The sequence below is a fragment of the Sphaeramia orbicularis genome, chromosome 15 (genome assembly GCF_902148855.1).
Source record: "Sphaeramia orbicularis chromosome 15, fSphaOr1.1, whole genome shotgun sequence".
Classification (NCBI taxonomy): Eukaryota; Metazoa; Chordata; class Actinopteri; order Kurtiformes; family Apogonidae; genus Sphaeramia; species Sphaeramia orbicularis.
The window spans coordinates 54,602,542-54,619,284 of NC_043971.1; the positions used below are offsets into that span (position 1 = coordinate 54,602,542).

The 16,743-nt window shown below is 41.4% G+C and overlaps 1 protein-coding gene across 1 annotated transcript; it reads left to right on the forward strand.

Moving 5' to 3' along the window:
• Positions 1–1,104: 1,104 nt before the first annotated feature.
• On the forward strand, positions 1,105–16,047 carry LOC115433712 (elongation of very long chain fatty acids protein 6-like). Its single transcript, XM_030155173.1, has 4 exons — positions 1,105–1,286; positions 7,878–8,009; positions 13,607–13,758; positions 15,226–16,047. The coding sequence occupies exons 1-4, from the start codon at positions 1,183–1,185 to the stop codon at positions 15,654–15,656; spliced, it is 819 nt and encodes a 272-aa protein (XP_030011033.1). The 5' UTR covers positions 1,105–1,182; the 3' UTR covers positions 15,657–16,047.
• Positions 16,048–16,743: the final 696 nt, after the last annotated feature.

Below are 16,743 nucleotides of genomic sequence, written 5' to 3' on the forward strand. Positions count from 1 at the left end.
GAATTAATTATTTGCAATTTAGTTCTTTTTTTTTTCCCTTGATTTATGCCAGAGTTAAAGATAATTCTGTAAACTTTCAATATTTTTTCCAATTACTGTGCTCACCTTTTTATTTACATTTTTTCATATTCTGTTGTTCTGGTTGTTTATTATCCATTGCTTTCACAGAAGTAAATCAAATTTAACAACATTAGCACAGTATACGAGTTTGACATTCTTCTCATTTTGAGCAGAACAGCGAGAAGACCAGGATGGAAAGTACATCTGAGGAGACAAACGCTCCGGCATTCTTGATTAATGACGCATCAATGAAATGACTTTGAAGTTTTTCTGATGATCAGAATGACACATTAACACCTCCAGGACTGTGCTTTAATTCTTATGTTTTTATATAAATAGATACATGTCTAATAAGAGAAAGAGAAACATCCATTATTACTGTAGTCTCAACACTGGTGACATGCTGGTAAGTGTGATCCAGATGTGTTGAAGACTGCAGTGAACATACGAACATAGTGTGTGTGTGTGTGTGTGTGTGTGTGTGTGTGTGTGTGTGACTTTTTAAAGGTATTTTTATGACATTGTTGTTGTTATTTCTATATATCTATCTATACATATCTCTAGATAGGTTTATATATATATATATATATATATATATATATATATATATATATATATATATATATATATATATGTTTGTTTGTTTGTTTGTTTGTTTTTTTACATATCTTTATGGAAATATTATAAAATAAAAATCCTTTCACTTTTATACGTTTTGTGTTTGTTGCTTCAGCTGTTTCTGGAATAAAGGACAACTTGTCGTTTTCACATTTTACATTTTTTCCCCTATTCAATTAAACATTTAATTGAATCGACATGTAGAAAATAATCAGTAGATTAATCAAATACAAAGTGTTCGATAGCTGTAGTTGTAGGTGTCGTGTGTTGCTCCATCCCCCCCCGCCTCCCCCCTCCCCTTCCTGTTCTTCCTTCTGTGAAACTGATTGAAAACAAAAGCCACTGAGGGTGGGGCCGTAGCCCCGCCCCTTTCCTCTCCTCTTTAATACTAGTGCGGAAACAGGTGTGTGGACATGAGGACGGAGCACAGGTAGGACAGGACACACACCTGCAGTGGAGCAGCTGGAACCCACTGTTTTATTACCGACACTACCGACATTATCCATGTTCGAGATGAATGAGACGGACCTGCGCGTGCCGCTGACCGAATACAGCTTCGAACAGAGGTTCGACGAAAGAGGAGCCATCCGGTGGATGCAGGACAACTGGTAAGAATAAAAAAAAAAAAAAAAAAACTGGCCAGATTAAAGAAAGAAAGAACCCCAGACTTGTGGTCCGGTCCACATGTGGTCCGGTCCACATGTGGGCCACAGACTGGGCTTTCAGCTGAACCCAGCCCACCTCCAGTAAACTGGGGTTAACAGGGTTAGACTGTGTTTACAGGCACAGAAACACTTCTGTGGGTTTAGACACACGACTTTCGTCACAAGTTCCAAATTATTTTTTATTGTCTTTGTTCAAGTGATTTCTCACGGTTCATTCTAGATCATCCTCTGCATTTTGTATTTTTCATTGAAAATCAGGTCTTTTCCTATAGTTTACTTTAAAATGACTGATTTCCATAAGTCCAGAATAAATTCAGTGGGTATTAGATCAAATTAAAAGTGAGGGAAAGGGGACTTTGGATGAAATATATGATCAAACCCAGTGTGTCCATCCACTGTCGTTGATTAAACTGTGGGTTTTACTGGTCAATCAAAGTTGTAGAAGATGACGGTGTTTCCATGGTAACTACAGAGCCTCTGAACGTCCAAATATGGTCATATGTGATGACCGTGAACAGATGAAGAACTGTGTTTGACACCAGTCATCTCCATGTATTGCCAGGGTTAGTGGCCCCACAGGTGTTGGACATTTCGGCTCAGCAGATGCCTGTGGTCAGTGCAGGCTGTTTGGCTCTGTGTGGGGTAAACACACACAATTACAGTTTCAGAACACAGCTAGTGTGTTGGTTTAGATGTCACATAAGAATGTGTGTCAGACCTACGTAAACGGGTCGTTCAGTGTTAAACAGGTGAGTCACAGCTCACTGATGTCAGACGTGTGTATTTGTGGAATGTGGTAGTGTTGGTTTCAGATCCGGTCTGTCAGGTCCAAGCCTCCACCCACAGGTGACCAAGCACCTGAAGTTCACTAATATTTGCCCTGATGTCCAACCTGAATGTTTGCATCATCCTTATTTTTGGATGCTGATTTTATACAAACTTTAATATAAAACTAAGATTTATACTTTACTTTCATTAAGAGTTTATAAAACTACAAGTAAAATTAATGTACTTTTAAAGTTAGTAGTAACTAATGGTCTCACTATGTTAAAAATAAATAGATAAATGTTTTACTCGCTTAGCTTCTTTTGTACAGTGTTATGTTTGTGCAAATATTTAGAATTTTTTGAGAGGGCAACAGTAAAAGATGGGTGTGTGCATGTAGAGGTGAGGACAGGGCTAGGTACTGGTACTGGTACTGGTACTGGTACTGTGTCTTCAGTCCTAGGTCCTAAACAACACTTCTGTTGATACCATTCAGCTGATTTGTTCTACACTCAAAGAAGTCACCATGTACTTGCATACATATTTACTTAATAGTAATAATACTTAAACTGGAGGAAAATGCAGACATGTACTCCTAAAGGAGTGAAATTTGGTCTATCTAAAGAAATCAACTCTTGCCATAAAAGTATTTGAAGTTCAGTACCCAGCATCATTAAATGTGTTTAATCAGATTACTTTAGTAATCCCAGGGGAAACTGTTGCATGTTACGTCTGTCTGTGTGTGTCTGTCTGTGTCTAACATGTGTCTGTCTGTCTGTCTGTGTCTAACATGTGTCTGTCTGTCTGTCTGTCTGTCTGTGTCTGTGTGTCTGTCTGTGTCTAACATGTGTCTGTCTGTCTGTCTGTGTCTAACATGTGTCTGTCTGTCTGTCTGTGTCTAACATGTGTCTGTCTGTCTGTCTGTGTCTGTGTGTCTGTCTGTGTCTAACATGTGTCTGTCTGTCTGTCTGTGTCTAACATGTGTCTGTCTGTCTGTCTGTGTCTGTGTGTCTGTCTGTGTCTAACATGTGTCTGTCTGTCTGTCTGTGTCTGTGTGTCTGTCTGTCTGTCTGTGTCTGTGTGTCTGTCTGTGTCTAACATGTGTCTGTCTGTCTGTCTGTGTCTAACATGTGTCTGTCTGTCTGTCTGTCTGTCTGTCTGTGTCTGTGTGTCTGTCTGTGTCTAACATGTGTCTGTCTGTCTGTCTGTCTGTCTGTGTCTAACATGTGTCTGTCTGTCTGTCTGTCTGTGTCTGTGTGTCTGTCTGTGTCTAACATGTGTCTGTCTGTCTGTCTGTGTCTGTGTGTCTGTCTGTGTCTAACATGTGTCTGTCTGTCTGTCTGTGTCTAACATGTGTCTGTCTGTGTCTAACATGTGTCTGTCTGTGTCTAACATGTGTCTGTCTGTGTCTAACATGTGTCTGTCTGTCTGTGTCTGTGTGTCTGTCTGTCTGTCTGTGTCTGTGTGTCTGTCTGTGTCTAACATGTGTCTGTCTGTGTCTAACGTGTCTGTCTGTCTGTCTGTGTCTGTCTGTGTCTAACATGTGTCTGTCTGTCTGTCTGTCTGTGTCTAACATGTGTCTGTCTGTCTGTCTGTGTCTAACATGTGTCTGTCTGTCTGTCTGTCTGTGTCTAACATGTGTCTGTCTGTCTGTCTGTCTGTCTGTGTCTAACATGTGTCTGTCTGTCTGTCTGTGTCTGTCTGTCTGTCTGTCTGTGTCTAACATGTGTCTGTCTGTCTGTCTCTGTCTGTCTGTCTGTGTCTGTCTGTGTCTAACATGTGTCTGTCTGTGTCTGTCTGTCTGTGTCTGTCTGTGTCTAACATGTGTCTGTCTGTCTGTGTCTGTCTGTGTCTAACATGTGTCTGTCTGTCTGTCTGTGTCTGTCTGTCTGTCTGTCTGTGTCTGTCTGTCTGTCTGTCTGTGTCTAACATGTGTCTGTCTGTCTGTGTCTAACATGTGTCTGTCTGTGTCTAACATGTGTCTGTCTGTGTCTAACATGTGTCTGTCTGTGTCTAACATGTGTCTGTCTGTCTGTGTCTGTGTGTCTGTCTGTCTGTCTGTGTCTGTGTGTCTGTCTGTGTCTAACATGTGTCTGTCTGTCTGTCTGTGTCTAACATGTGTCTGTCTGTGTCTAACGTGTCTGTCTGTCTGTCTGTGTCTGTCTGTGTCTAACATGTGTCTGTCTGTCTGTCTGTCTGTGTCTAACATGTGTCTGTCTGTCTGTCTGTGTCTAACATGTGTCTGTCTGTCTGTCTGTCTGTGTCTAACATGTGTCTGTCTGTCTGTCTGTCTGTCTGTGTCTAACATGTGTCTGTCTGTCTGTCTGTGTCTGTCTGTCTGTCTGTCTGTGTCTAACATGTGTCTGTCTGTCTGTCTCTGTCTGTCTGTCTGTGTCTGTCTGTGTCTAACATGTGTCTGTCTGTGTCTGTCTGTCTGTGTCTGTCTGTGTCTAACATGTGTCTGTCTGTCTGTGTCTGTCTGTGTCTAACATGTGTCTGTCTGTCTGTCTGTGTCTGTCTGTCTGTCTGTCTGTGTCTGTCTGTCTGTCTGTCTGTGTCTAACATGTGTCTGTCTGTCTGTCTGTCTGTGTCTAACATGTGTCTGTCTGTCTGTCTGTCTGTCTGTCTGTCTGTCTGTGTCAAACATGTGTCTGTCTGTCTGTCTGTCTGTGTCAAACATGTGTCTGTCTGTCTGTCTGTGTCAAACATGTGTCTGTCTGTCTGTGTCTAACATGTGTCTGTCTGTGTGTGTCTGTCTGTGTCTAACATGTGTCTGTCTGTGTCTAACATGTGTCTGTCTGTCTGTCTGTCTGTGTCTGTCTGTCTGTCTGTGTCTAACATGTGTCTGTCTGTCTGTGTCTAACATGTGTCTGTCTGTCTGTGTCTAACATGTGTCTGTCTGTGTGTGTCTGTCTGTGTCTAACATGTGTCTGTCTGTCTAACATGTGTCTGTCTGTCTGTGTCTGTCTGTCTGTCTGTCTGTGTCTAACATGTGTCTGTCTGTGTCTAACATGTGTCTGTCTGTGTCTAACATGTGTCTGTCTGTCTGTGTCTAACATGTGTCTGTCTGTGTCTAACATGTGTCTGTCTGTCTGTCTGTCTGTGTCTAACATGTGTCTGTCTGTCTGTCTGTCTGTCTGTGTCTGTCTGTCTGTCTGTGTCTAACATGTGTCTGTCTGTCTGTCTGTCTGTGTCTGTCTGTCTGTCTGTGTCTAACATGTGTCTGTCTGTCTGTCTGTCTGTGTCTGTCTGTCTGTCTGTGTCTAACATGTGTCTGTCTGTGTCTGTCTGTCTGTCTGTCTGTGTCTAACATCTGTCTGTCTGTCTGTCTGTCTGTCTGTGTCTAACATGTGTCTGTCTGTCTGTCTGTCTGTCTGTCTGTCTGTCTGTGTCCGTCTGTCTGTCTGTCTGTGTCTAACATGTGTCTGTCTGTCTGTGTCTAACATGTGTCTGTCTGTCTGTCTGTCTGTCTGTGTCTGTCTGTGTCTAACATGTGTCTGTCTGTCTGTCTGTGTCTGTCTGTCTGTGTCTAACATGTGTCTGTCTGTCTGTCTGTCTGTGTCTGTCTGTCTGTCTGTCTGTGTCTAACATGTGTCTGTCTGTGTGTGTCTGTCTGTGTCTAACATGTGTCTGTCTGTCTGTCTGTCTGTGTCTGTCTGTCTGTGTCTAACATGTGTCTGTCTGTCTGTGTCTAACATGTGTCTGTCTGTCTGTGTCTGTCTGTCTGTCTGTGTCTAACATGTGTCTGTCTGTCTGTCTGTGTCTAACATCTGTCTGTCTGTCTGTCTGTGTCTGTCTGTCTGTCTGTGTCTAACATGTGTCTGTCTGTGTCTGTCTGTCTGTCTGTGTCTAACATCTGTCTGTCTGTCTGTCTGTCTGTGTCTAACATGTGTCTGTCTGTCTGTGTCTGTCTGTCTGTCTGTCTGTGTCTAACATGTGTCTGTCTGTCTGTGTCTAACATGTGTCTGTCTGTCTGTGTCTAACATGTGTCTGTCTGTCTGTGTCTGTCTGTGTCTAACATGTGTCTGTCTGTCTTTCTGTGTCTGTCTGTCTGTCTGTCTGTGTCTAACATCTGTCTGTCTGTCTGTCTGTCTGTCTGTGTCTAACATGTGTCTGTCTGTCTGTGTCTGTCTGTCTGTCTGTCTGTGTCTAACATGTGTCTGTCTGTCTGTGTCTAACATGTGTCTGTCTGTCTGTCTGTGTCTGTCTGTGTCTAACATGTGTCTGTCTGTCTGTCTGTCTGTCTGTGTCTAACATGTGTCTGTGTCTGTCTGTCTGTCTGTCTGTGTCTAACATGTGTCTGTGTCTGTCTGTCTGTGTCTAACATGTGTCTGTCTGTCTGTGTCTAACATGTGTCTGTGTGTCTGTCTGTGTCTAACATGTGTCTGTCTGTCTGTGTCTAACATGTGTCTGTCTGTCTGTGTCTAACATGTGTCTGTGTCTGTCTGTCTGTGTCTAACATGTGTCTGTCTGTCTGTGTCTAACATGTGTCTGTGTGTCTGTCTGTGTCTAACATGTGTCTGTGTGTCTGTCTGTGTCTAACATGTGTCTGTCTGTCTGTGTCTAACATGTGTCTGTCTGTCTGTGTCTAACATGTGTCTGTCTGTCTGTGTCTAACATGTGTCTGTCTGTCTGTGTCTAACATGTGTCTGTGTGTCTGTCTGTGTCTAACATGTGTCTGTCTGTCTGTGTCTAACATGTGTCTGTCTGTCTGTGTCTAACATGTGTCTGTGTCTGTCTGTCTGTCTGTGTCTAACATGTGTCTGTGTGTCTGTCTGTGTCTAACATGTGTCTGTCTGTCTGTGTCTAACATGTGTCTGTGTCTGTCTGTCTGTGTCTGTCTGTGTCTAACATGTGTCTGTCTGTGTCTAACATGTCTGTCTGTCTGTGTCTGTCTGTGTCTAACATGTGTCTGTGTGTCTGTCTGTGTCTAACATGTGTCTGTCTGTCTGTGTCTAACATGTGTCTGTCTGTCTGTCTGTGTCTGTCTGTCTGTCTGTCTGTGTCTAACATGTGTCTGTGTCTGTCTGTCTGTGTCTGTCTGTGTCTAACATGTGTCTGTGTGTCTGTCTGTGTCTAACATGTGTCTGTCTGTCTGTGTCTAACATGTGTCTGTCTGTCTGTGTCTAACATGTGTCTGTCTGTCTGTCTGTGTCTGTCTGTCTGTCTGTCTGTGTCTAACATGTGTCTGTGTCTGTCTGTCTGTGTCTGTCTGTGTCTAACATGTGTCTGTCTGTCTGTGTCTAACATGTGTCTGTCTGTCTGTGTCTGTCTGTGTCTAACATGTGTCTGTGTGTCTGTCTGTGTCTAACATGTGTCTGTCTGTCTGTGTCTAACATGTGTCTGTCTGTCTGTCTGTGAAGACATGTCTTTCATGCCAATGGGAGTGATTTAAATTGTGTCAGATTTGTCACCAGTGACTTTTTCTGTGTCTGGAGGACACATGCTGAGTTTCTCGGCTACAGACAGACTGTGGTTTATGTGACTGTAACAGAAAATAATTTCGTGTCACTTAGAGGAAAATGTGTGTGTTAGCGTTTGAGTCACTTTTCAAATGTTGCTAAAAGTTCTCAAACAAATTTTAAGAGCAGCAACATTTTTTGCTGGGCGGTTTAAATGAAAATTTGCTAGGGTCTTTTGAAAAGTTGCCAAACCTAGCAACAAAAATGTGACGCTGGCATAAATGGATGGTACTGTTTTACCAGCATGTGTGTGTCTCGTCTCACTGTTTAGAAATGACTTTAATGAGTGATTGTGGTTTCACTGCAGGAGTAGGTCCTTCCTGTACGCCGCTGTGTACGCCGCCCTGGTGTTTGGAGGTCAGCACTACATGAAAGCTCGGCCTAAAATGAACCTGCGCCTGCCACTCGTCCTCTGGTCACTCAGCCTGGCTGTCTTCAGGTATTTTCAGCCGTCTTTCCTCTAACGTCCAAACCAGAGCTGAAACGATTAAAATCGTCTCAAAGTGATCCAAAAAAACCCTCATTCAACCACAGTTCTCCTGAATCACAGCTGTGTTTCCTTCATTTCTCTGCTGTTAAACATTGGTTCCACTGTTGTGTTTCACACGGACGCTTGTTGTGACGCACAAAGAAGCTTCAATTCAGGAAAACTGACAGAATATTTCCCTTCAATCAGTTCGAGTCAATTAATTGAATCATGAATTTTTGCATTTGCTTCGAGCAGCTAATGGATGAATGGTTTCAGTCCAGACGGAGTCACTGCGTTTGCATTAGTGCTGTGTTGTCAGAGGTTTGTTTGTGGTTTCTGTGGACAGTTCAGTCTCTGTGGGAACAAACCGCTCATCAGACTGACAGACGCACTTATGGCTCAGGTGTGAGTTTACCTGTGCCTGCTCTTAGAACAATGGGGGCAGTCGTTAACATGGGGACGTTCACAGAGAACAGGTGTGTGTTAGCTACTGTCCTTTTCTGAGCATTCTGCAGGAGTGTGTCCACCTCTGAACTGTGCTGGGGGTCTGAGTGGAAGATGCAGTTGTTAACAAACAGAATCCATTTAAAACTCACACCAAAATGATGTTGATTAAATGAAACAACCCTTGCTTTTTTAGTCTGGTGATATGGTCAAAGGTGTGATCCCCACAGTTCATATTTAGCTGTCCTCATTTTTCCTGCATGTGTTGAACTGCCCAGATATCAAATGATCCGGCAACAGGACACTGTTACAGCTCATGTTAGTAATGAATCTGATTAATGAACCCACGTTCAGGACTGACACATTTTTAAAATAAACTGGAACTCTTTAATTCTTTCAAGAATATTTTTCAGTTTGAAAGGGTGTTCAAATAAGTAATGTGTACTTTTGGAAAGGACCCGTTTAGCATCTGAGTATTAGTATTTATGAAATACTCTGAGATCTTTGGGTTATTTAGATTTCATCAGACTAATCTGTCTAATCTGATGTATGACAGCACATATGTGGAGTTCACATGTTCTCCTCGTGTATGTGTGGTTCTCTTCAGACTTAATCAGTCTAAATTGCCTGTAGCCGAGGTGTGACTGTGATACTGAATGATTGTTTTTGTCCATATTTGAACATGTATCCACCTGCAGTGAACAGGTTCATGGTGTACTCAGGATGGGTCCAAACCCCTCTGACCCTCCACAGGATTCAGTTATTAGAGCAAATGGATAGATGGATGACAGATGTTTTGTCAGTGTATACTGTTTACAGGGAGATTATGAAATAATCAATCTGTGATTTTATGATTTGAAGTTTTTGTTTGATAAAGCAACAATAACACAGGTTACCATGGTTATCTGATTTAATGTATTTATTTTCTAATTAAAAAAACTGTAGCATTGTTACAGTTCCTAAACTAACTAGACATGCGCACATTTCCTGACAGAAATGTCATTCTGTGTGCTTGGCTACTGGATATATTGTGATGAAATTTATGTTGTTCCACATTGCATTTTATGTAATAGTTATTTAGTAGAAAAAATGTTTACTGAAACTGGAACCGGAAAGACAAAAATATGGATCAGCTGAATTATTGACACTGTTTTTCAACAGCTAAATTTACAAATAGCATAAGATTAGTAGCAGAATTTGTAATATGCATGAAAAACTTTAAAAAGGTTAATGTAATGACACTGAAAAGATGTGAATTCAGAAAATCAGTTAATAGTTGAAAGAATGTTCAGTAGTCATGTCGACGGTGCCTATCCCTACCCCTGTTCCTATCCCTGGCTCCGCCCTCTTCCATGTGCTCAGGTGTGGAATTTTCACCAGGTGTTTTATTTTTTTGTGTATGTTTTTGCTACACATACAAACTTCCAGTGCAGAGGGGTGTGTGTGTGTGTGTGTGTCTATACAGATAGTTATTAGTTGATATTATTATGTATCCACCTGCTTTTGTAATGGCTGCCTGTCTTTTGTCTTTTGTCTTTTGTCTTTAATCTTTTATGTTTATGAGACAAAAAATCTGAGTCTGTCACCAGAGTTAATTATACATGACCTGTTCTGTGAGGAGAAACATGTGAAACATATGAAGTTTGCCATGTGCCAAGCCTTTGAAAAGTTCAATAAAAAGTTGAATTCCAAAGTACTATTTCCAGGAAAAAGCCACACCTGTACTACTGACACATTTTTGTTGGGTCACATCACATACAGGTGACGCATGACAGGAGGAAAAAACCTCAGGTTTTTGATGACTGGTTTTTCCTGAAACTGCACCCCCCCCCCCAGTGAACGGCTGCTGGCTGGGCAGATCAGATGGAGCGAGTATGTGGTCGTGTTAAAAGTTATGGGAAAATGTTTTGTTTCCTAAACACACAGTGAATGTTGTAACACTAAAACCTTGTTGGTTAGCTTTTTTTGCAACATTTTTCCAAATTTGTGTCAAAATTCCTAGTCTAGGCTAGAGTTGTGAAACAGTGAATGTTATTTAAATGTCAACACACGCATCCTTCAGGTGAGCACAGGCAGCACTTGTACAAACGGACTAATACAAAGTGCTTCGACAGCAGGTGGGCAGTCGGCAAAGGACAAATACTTATTTAAAATGGTTAAAAGGAAAAAATAATCAATAGTGTCAATCCCCAAACCCAATAAAAGGAAAGAGGGCGACCATATCACAGCATAAAAACCCTTTACAATGTAAACTGATTATTCAGTCACAGTGTAAAGTCACTGAAACATATTCACAGGACAGTTTCTATTTAGATTCCTGATACTTGACAATACTTGACTTTACAGTCATTATGGAACACCTGTACATCCTACACATTTTCTATTGATACTGGACTCGTGTGTGTGTGTGTGTGTGTGTGTGTGTGTGTGTGTGTGTGTGTTTTACCTGACCGATTCTTATATTTTTATTCTTAATGGTTCTTGTAACTGTGTATTTACTCTGAGAACTATAAAGAACTTAAAAACTAAATTTTGTCATTCTGTGCAGTAGTATTTTTGCAGTGACAAAGTCTATTCTATTCTATTCTATTCTAAAAACAGTGACAATGGTTACCCAGCTCCAGCAGTAAGAGGAGGAAGGAACTAAAAACCATACGAAGGATGGAAGGTGGAATGAGGCCAAAGTAACTAAAATAATTAAATGATATGATAAATATTACAATGTGAATAAAATAAGTGGAATACAAAGTGCTACAGAAAAAAAAAAAACCAAACAAGAATAAGCATATTAAAATGACAGAAGTGTGTTTTTAAGGAGTGCTTTAAGATGTTTGAGTGTGCAGGTCTTATGTCTGTGAGCAGGTCAGTCCACGGTCGAGGCCACATCACATTTGGATCCCAGCTTCGACAGTAGAATGACCAAGAAGGTCGGCCCTGAGGACCTGAGGTCAGGAGGCGGCTCATAGGGGGTCAGCGTTTCCGTTTCATAAATGGACCCAGACGTGTTTCCAAAGTGACCAGTGGAGTCGGCTCTAAAAGGAACAGGGGCCAGAGCAGGGAAGCAGACAGACAGGACAGGGGACGGGGTCTGAGGAACTGGTTCAGAGCCTGGGTGGAGGTGGACACTTCTGTCAGAGAGGAGTGGTTACAACAGTCTAATCTGGAGAAGATGAGCGCATGAATGAATGAATGAATGAATGAGTCTTTCAAGGACAGGGTGCAGTTTTATGGGGTCTATTTTGGAGGTGGATGTGGACTGGATGGTTTGTTGATTCTGTTGGTTGAACTAGAGCAGTGGTTCCTAACCTTTATTCTGTGGAGCCCCGCCCCCCACTTTTGTCCAAGACAATCCAGCCCCACCCCCCCATCCCATTGAAATTGTCTTGTCCTTCAGTAAAACCAAAGTCAACTCTCAACTTTCTTTTTTGACACTGATGCGTAATCTGCATTCTTACATTTCTCAGACAAAGCGTTTTATACCGACACACTGACTAAAAAGCCAAACTCAGATGGATAATCTCTGACCTGACCACACTGCTGCTCTGGCTGGGGGGGTCACAAAGTTTCAGGGGTCAAGAGGGTGTGGCTGCTGAATAGTTTGATATTTTTAAATGCAAACAAAATATATTTAGAGTGGGCTCATACAGACTTGATTGTCTGATTGGGTGTATAAATATTTTTTTCTTTAACATGCACAAATTTAATTTTTATAACTTGTAACCTCAATGCAGACAAAGCCTCACTGCCCAGGACCTCTGTCACCCCCGGTTAAGAACCACTGAACTACAGGTGGAGGTCAAAGAGGACTCCAAGATTAGTCTGTTGTCTGATTTCAGAGCTTCCACACAGATCTGTATTTTTTTTTCTTTCTTTTTCTTGGCTCAGCTGGCTGACAGGCAGCTGTCTGTACTGATAAGGCAGCAGCCCACACCAACTGTACGCAGATCTGTAGATGTAGCAGTAAAGTTGCAGAGGGTGGGGTGGTTACTTTAAATAAAATTCTGCTGTGGGATTGGTTGGTTACCCAGAATATCATAATTATTGATTTGAAAAGTTAAATCTATAGAAAGTGAAAGAAAAAAAATCCTTCATAAGCAGCTCTTTCATGTCCAGACCTATTTTTGGTTATGTACGGGAAAAAAAATCTTTTTTTTTTTTTTTTCTTTTTTAGATTAGTGACAAAATAATCTTAAATTTCAATGAAGCCATGCTTAAGCAGAGGGTTAAATGTTTACTTTCAGAAATTTCCATTGGTTTAGCTCATTTGATTAATTAGTGATTAAAAAAAAAAAACATGTTTTTTGAGAGAACTGAAATTCCCGACATATATAACCGGCACCATCTGATATTAAACTGCTTAAAAAAGCAATTCACACCAATTTTTCAGACAAAATGATTTTTATAATGATAAAAGTATGGATAAAAGGTCAAACAACCATATTGAAAATAGAAATATATGATTGAAATTTCAAATTATAGCAACAATAAGTTCTGTTCTTATTCATTCTTAGAGAAGTCTCTGAGGGACTGAGTTTAGGTCATATAAAAAGTTCTGTAATTTTCTTGAAAATCCTTTTTTGACACAAATTGTAATGGATTTAGAAACTTAAGCTGTTCTACTATTGAACTACCAAAAGTTTGTTAACATGATCTCAATTCTAATGTTTGGATTCAAAGTCGACAGGTGTGTGACTGGACCCAGGTGTGTCTGCCACAGGATCACAACAGGAAGTAGCAGGCACATCTGGATGAAAGACAGGACATGATGGAGCTGCGTTCAGTTCAGGCGGTGGTGGGGCTGTGCAGAGCCCATTCCTGAGTGGACGGAAGCCGGGGTTGTGCTGTTGTGTCCGTCTAAATGTCTTTAAGGGCCAACTCGACAGTTAAAGAAGCACACATAGGATGAAATACCAGATGACGAACAGTTGCACCATGTTTCAAAGGCTGACAAAGGAAAAACACACGGAATAATGGGCTCCATGTCCCTGGGAATTACTGTGTGGGAATTCTGAATATGGATTTTTTTTTTTTTTTTTAAGAAAAGCATAGTGTTTATCATGTCGAGCTAGTTTGAGACTGCTGCAGACCCTAACCTCCCACCCCATCCACCTCGTTTGTTCCAGCGTTGTCGGAGCTCTTCGGACCGGTTCCTACATGTTCCACATCCTGAGCAGCAGCGGCTTCAGACGCTCCATCTGTGATCAGAGTTTCTACAACGGACCAGTCAGCAAGTTCTGGGCGTACGCCTTCGTCCTGAGCAAAGCGCCGGAGCTTGGTTAGTGTCCTATTTATCCTAGCCATTGGTGGGTCTTCCACAGAGTATTATTATTATTATTATTATTATTATTATTATTATTATTATTAACATTATTATAAAGTTTATTTATATAACACTTTTTGCAGAAAGATTTCACAAAGTGCTTTACAATAAAAGCAGAAGTAAAATACATAGACAACAAAAACACACAGTTACATGCTCAGGTAAAAAATAAATAAAATTCAGCTACATACACAGATGCAGGCATAAAAACATTAAAACAAATGGTGATAACCCCCCCAACTAAAAGCCTGTCTAAACAAGAAGGTCTTCAGTTGCTTTTTAAAAGACTCAATCAAGTTTAAAGTTAAAAAAAAAAAAAACTGAAATAAGGTTGTAACCAGTCATTTGTTTTCTTTAATTCATTTTCCAAAGGGCTCTGAGGCCGGTGTCACTGGGCATGTTGACGTCACATATCCAAAGTGTTCAACTTCCACTGACTGAAAAGTACATTTTCAGATACTGATCCTCATTTTTCCGTGCAGGTTAACAGTGAAATACATTTCATACACATTTTAAATTCATGGCTTGCTCTCATCTTACCAGTCATGTCAGTTCATGATGTATTTTGTTACATGTCCCAAATGTGACTTTTGAGTCTTGGGCTGGTTAAAAAAATACACATGCTGTCAGTTCCACCATAAACTGATGCACAACCAGTACAAATTGGTCCATTAAAAATTCATAATGCACAGGTAAAAAGGGTTCAATGCTGAGCTGCAGCTATCAATTATTTTCACAATCGATTAATCCATTGATTATTTTCTTCGCTTCTATTAAACAATTATTTAAATAGATGAAAAAAATGGTAAAAGTGTGAAATAGACATGTCTGAAAATGACAACGTGTCCTTTATTCCAGAAGCAGCTGAAACAGCCACCACAAAAAGAATAAGAGTAAAAGGATATAGAAAAAATATCTATATAAGAATAACTAATAAAAAAGTATATCTAAAAATATCTATTTACAAAAATGACGACAAAGTCCAGTGGTACCTAAAAACCATCTGTGCACTGCAGTCTGACAGGCATTTGGATCCAACTGACTAACTGAACATGGAACTAACGTACAGCTGTGCTGATCCTGGCGTCATGTGCATCACAATAAGTGTCCATGTGAAACACAACAGTGGAACCAATGTTTGGCAGCAGCAAAATTGAACAAAGTTTAGATTCAGGAAAATTGTAATTGAGCAATTTTTTTTTTTTTTAAATCTGTTTGCGTCGCTCAGTCAAATAACAGTTTGGGCTCCAGTTTGAGGTTTGAAACTTTCAGGAGGATCAGAGGATGGCAGATGTATTTCCCCACATCCACTTGAAGAAAGTCCTTCAACTATTAAAACTTCACTAAATCCCACAGTTGCAGATGTTCCAAAAGATGAAAGAACTGTAACTGGACTTCCTGTGGTTGCCCCCCCCCCTCCAGGTGACACGGCGTTCATTGTCCTGAGGAAGCAGAAGCTGCTCTTCCTGCACTGGTACCACCACATCACTGTGCTGCTGTACTCCTGGTATTCCTACAAAGACATGGTGGCGGGCGGCGGCTGGTTCATGACCATGAACTACTCTGTGCATGCGCTCATGTACAGCTACTACGCCGCCCGCGCTGCCGGCTTGTCTGTGCCGCGGCCCTTGGCTGTGCTCATCACCAGCGCTCAGATCAGTCAGATGGCCATGGGGGTGACGGTGAGCGGCCTGGTGTACCGCTGGATGCACCACGCAGACTGCCCCTCCCGCCTCGACAACATCACCTGGGCCGCGCTCATGTACCTCAGCTACCTGCTGCTCTTCTCCAACTTCTTCTACCAGACGTACCTGCGCCGCCACCCCCACCCAAAGACCACCAAGACTGAGTAAGCACCCGAAGGACAAGGGGACAGTGACTTCATGTATTTAAAGGCATTAAGGCTTACTGCAGGGGCGTCAAACGTACGGCTGGGGGCCCAAACCGGCCCTCCACAGGCTCCTTGTCCAGCCTGTGGGACTAATATTTGAAATGCAAAAATTACACTGAAGATATGAATATTGGACTGATGTAGATATTAGATAAAGGTGTCCAGCTCACTTTAGTTCAGAGCTCACATTCGGCCCACTTCAGTCTGAAGTGTGTTTGACCAGTGAAATACTGTCGTAAGAACCTGGAAATAATGACAACTCCAGATTTTCTTTGTTTTAGTGTAAAAAAAAAAAAAAAAAACATGAAAATATTTATGTTTTCAAACTATTCTTAAACAAAAAATGTGAATAACCTGTAAATCATAGTAAACGTGTTAATGATAAGAAAAATGAGTCAAGTTTTAATAATATTACGCCTCAGCTGAAGACTTTTCAGGTTGTTCATGGCTGGTCATGTTAGTAAAAGAACTGTAAAGGACAGTTTGTAGATGTAAATGTTTTCATCATGTAATTTGACTTTTTTCATTGTAAAACACAGAAAGTTTTGGAGTTCTTATTTTACTGGTGCTGCCCATTTGAGATGGAACTGGGCTGAATGTAGCCCCTGAACTAACACGGCTTTGACGCCCTCGGCTTAAGAACAGGAAACCTCCTCCAGTGGAAAAGCCTCGTGTGTGTGTGAGGCGTCAGGAGGGGCAGATGTTCGACTCCCAGCTCTGGGTTATTTACAGGAGTGTTTCCATGACAGCGGGGCAGCTCATCCATTCACTTCACTGACATGTACTGACAAACACAAACCCCAGCTTTAGATCAACTCTGGCACACAGCGAAATGAGCCAAAAGTATCTGTGGTGATCCCTACATTACTGCTGCTGATGTGGTGGTAAATTCCACTTACACACACTATTCAGCCGTCTCTGTTTGCTAACAGCTGCGTGCTAACTGAGCTACTGTTAGCTAACATCTGACCTTGATGTAAAGCGGCATTTGAGTGGACGGCTTTTTCAGTGTTTCAAAGAAAATAGGAGCGATAAAACGACAGCTGACA

Excerpts from the sequence above, each read along its gene's own strand:
- LOC115433712 (XM_030155173.1), top strand. The coding sequence starts at position 1,183 with ATGTTCGAGATGAATGAGACGGACCTGCGCGTGCCGCTGACCGAATAC. Across the intron at positions 8,010-13,606 it reads CTCAGCCTGGCTGTCTTCAG|CGTTGTCGGAGCTCTTCGGA; the intron begins GTATTTTCAGCC and ends CGTTTGTTCCAG. Across the intron at positions 13,759-15,225 it reads GAGCAAAGCGCCGGAGCTTG|GTGACACGGCGTTCATTGTC; the intron begins GTTAGTGTCCTA and ends CCCCCCCTCCAG.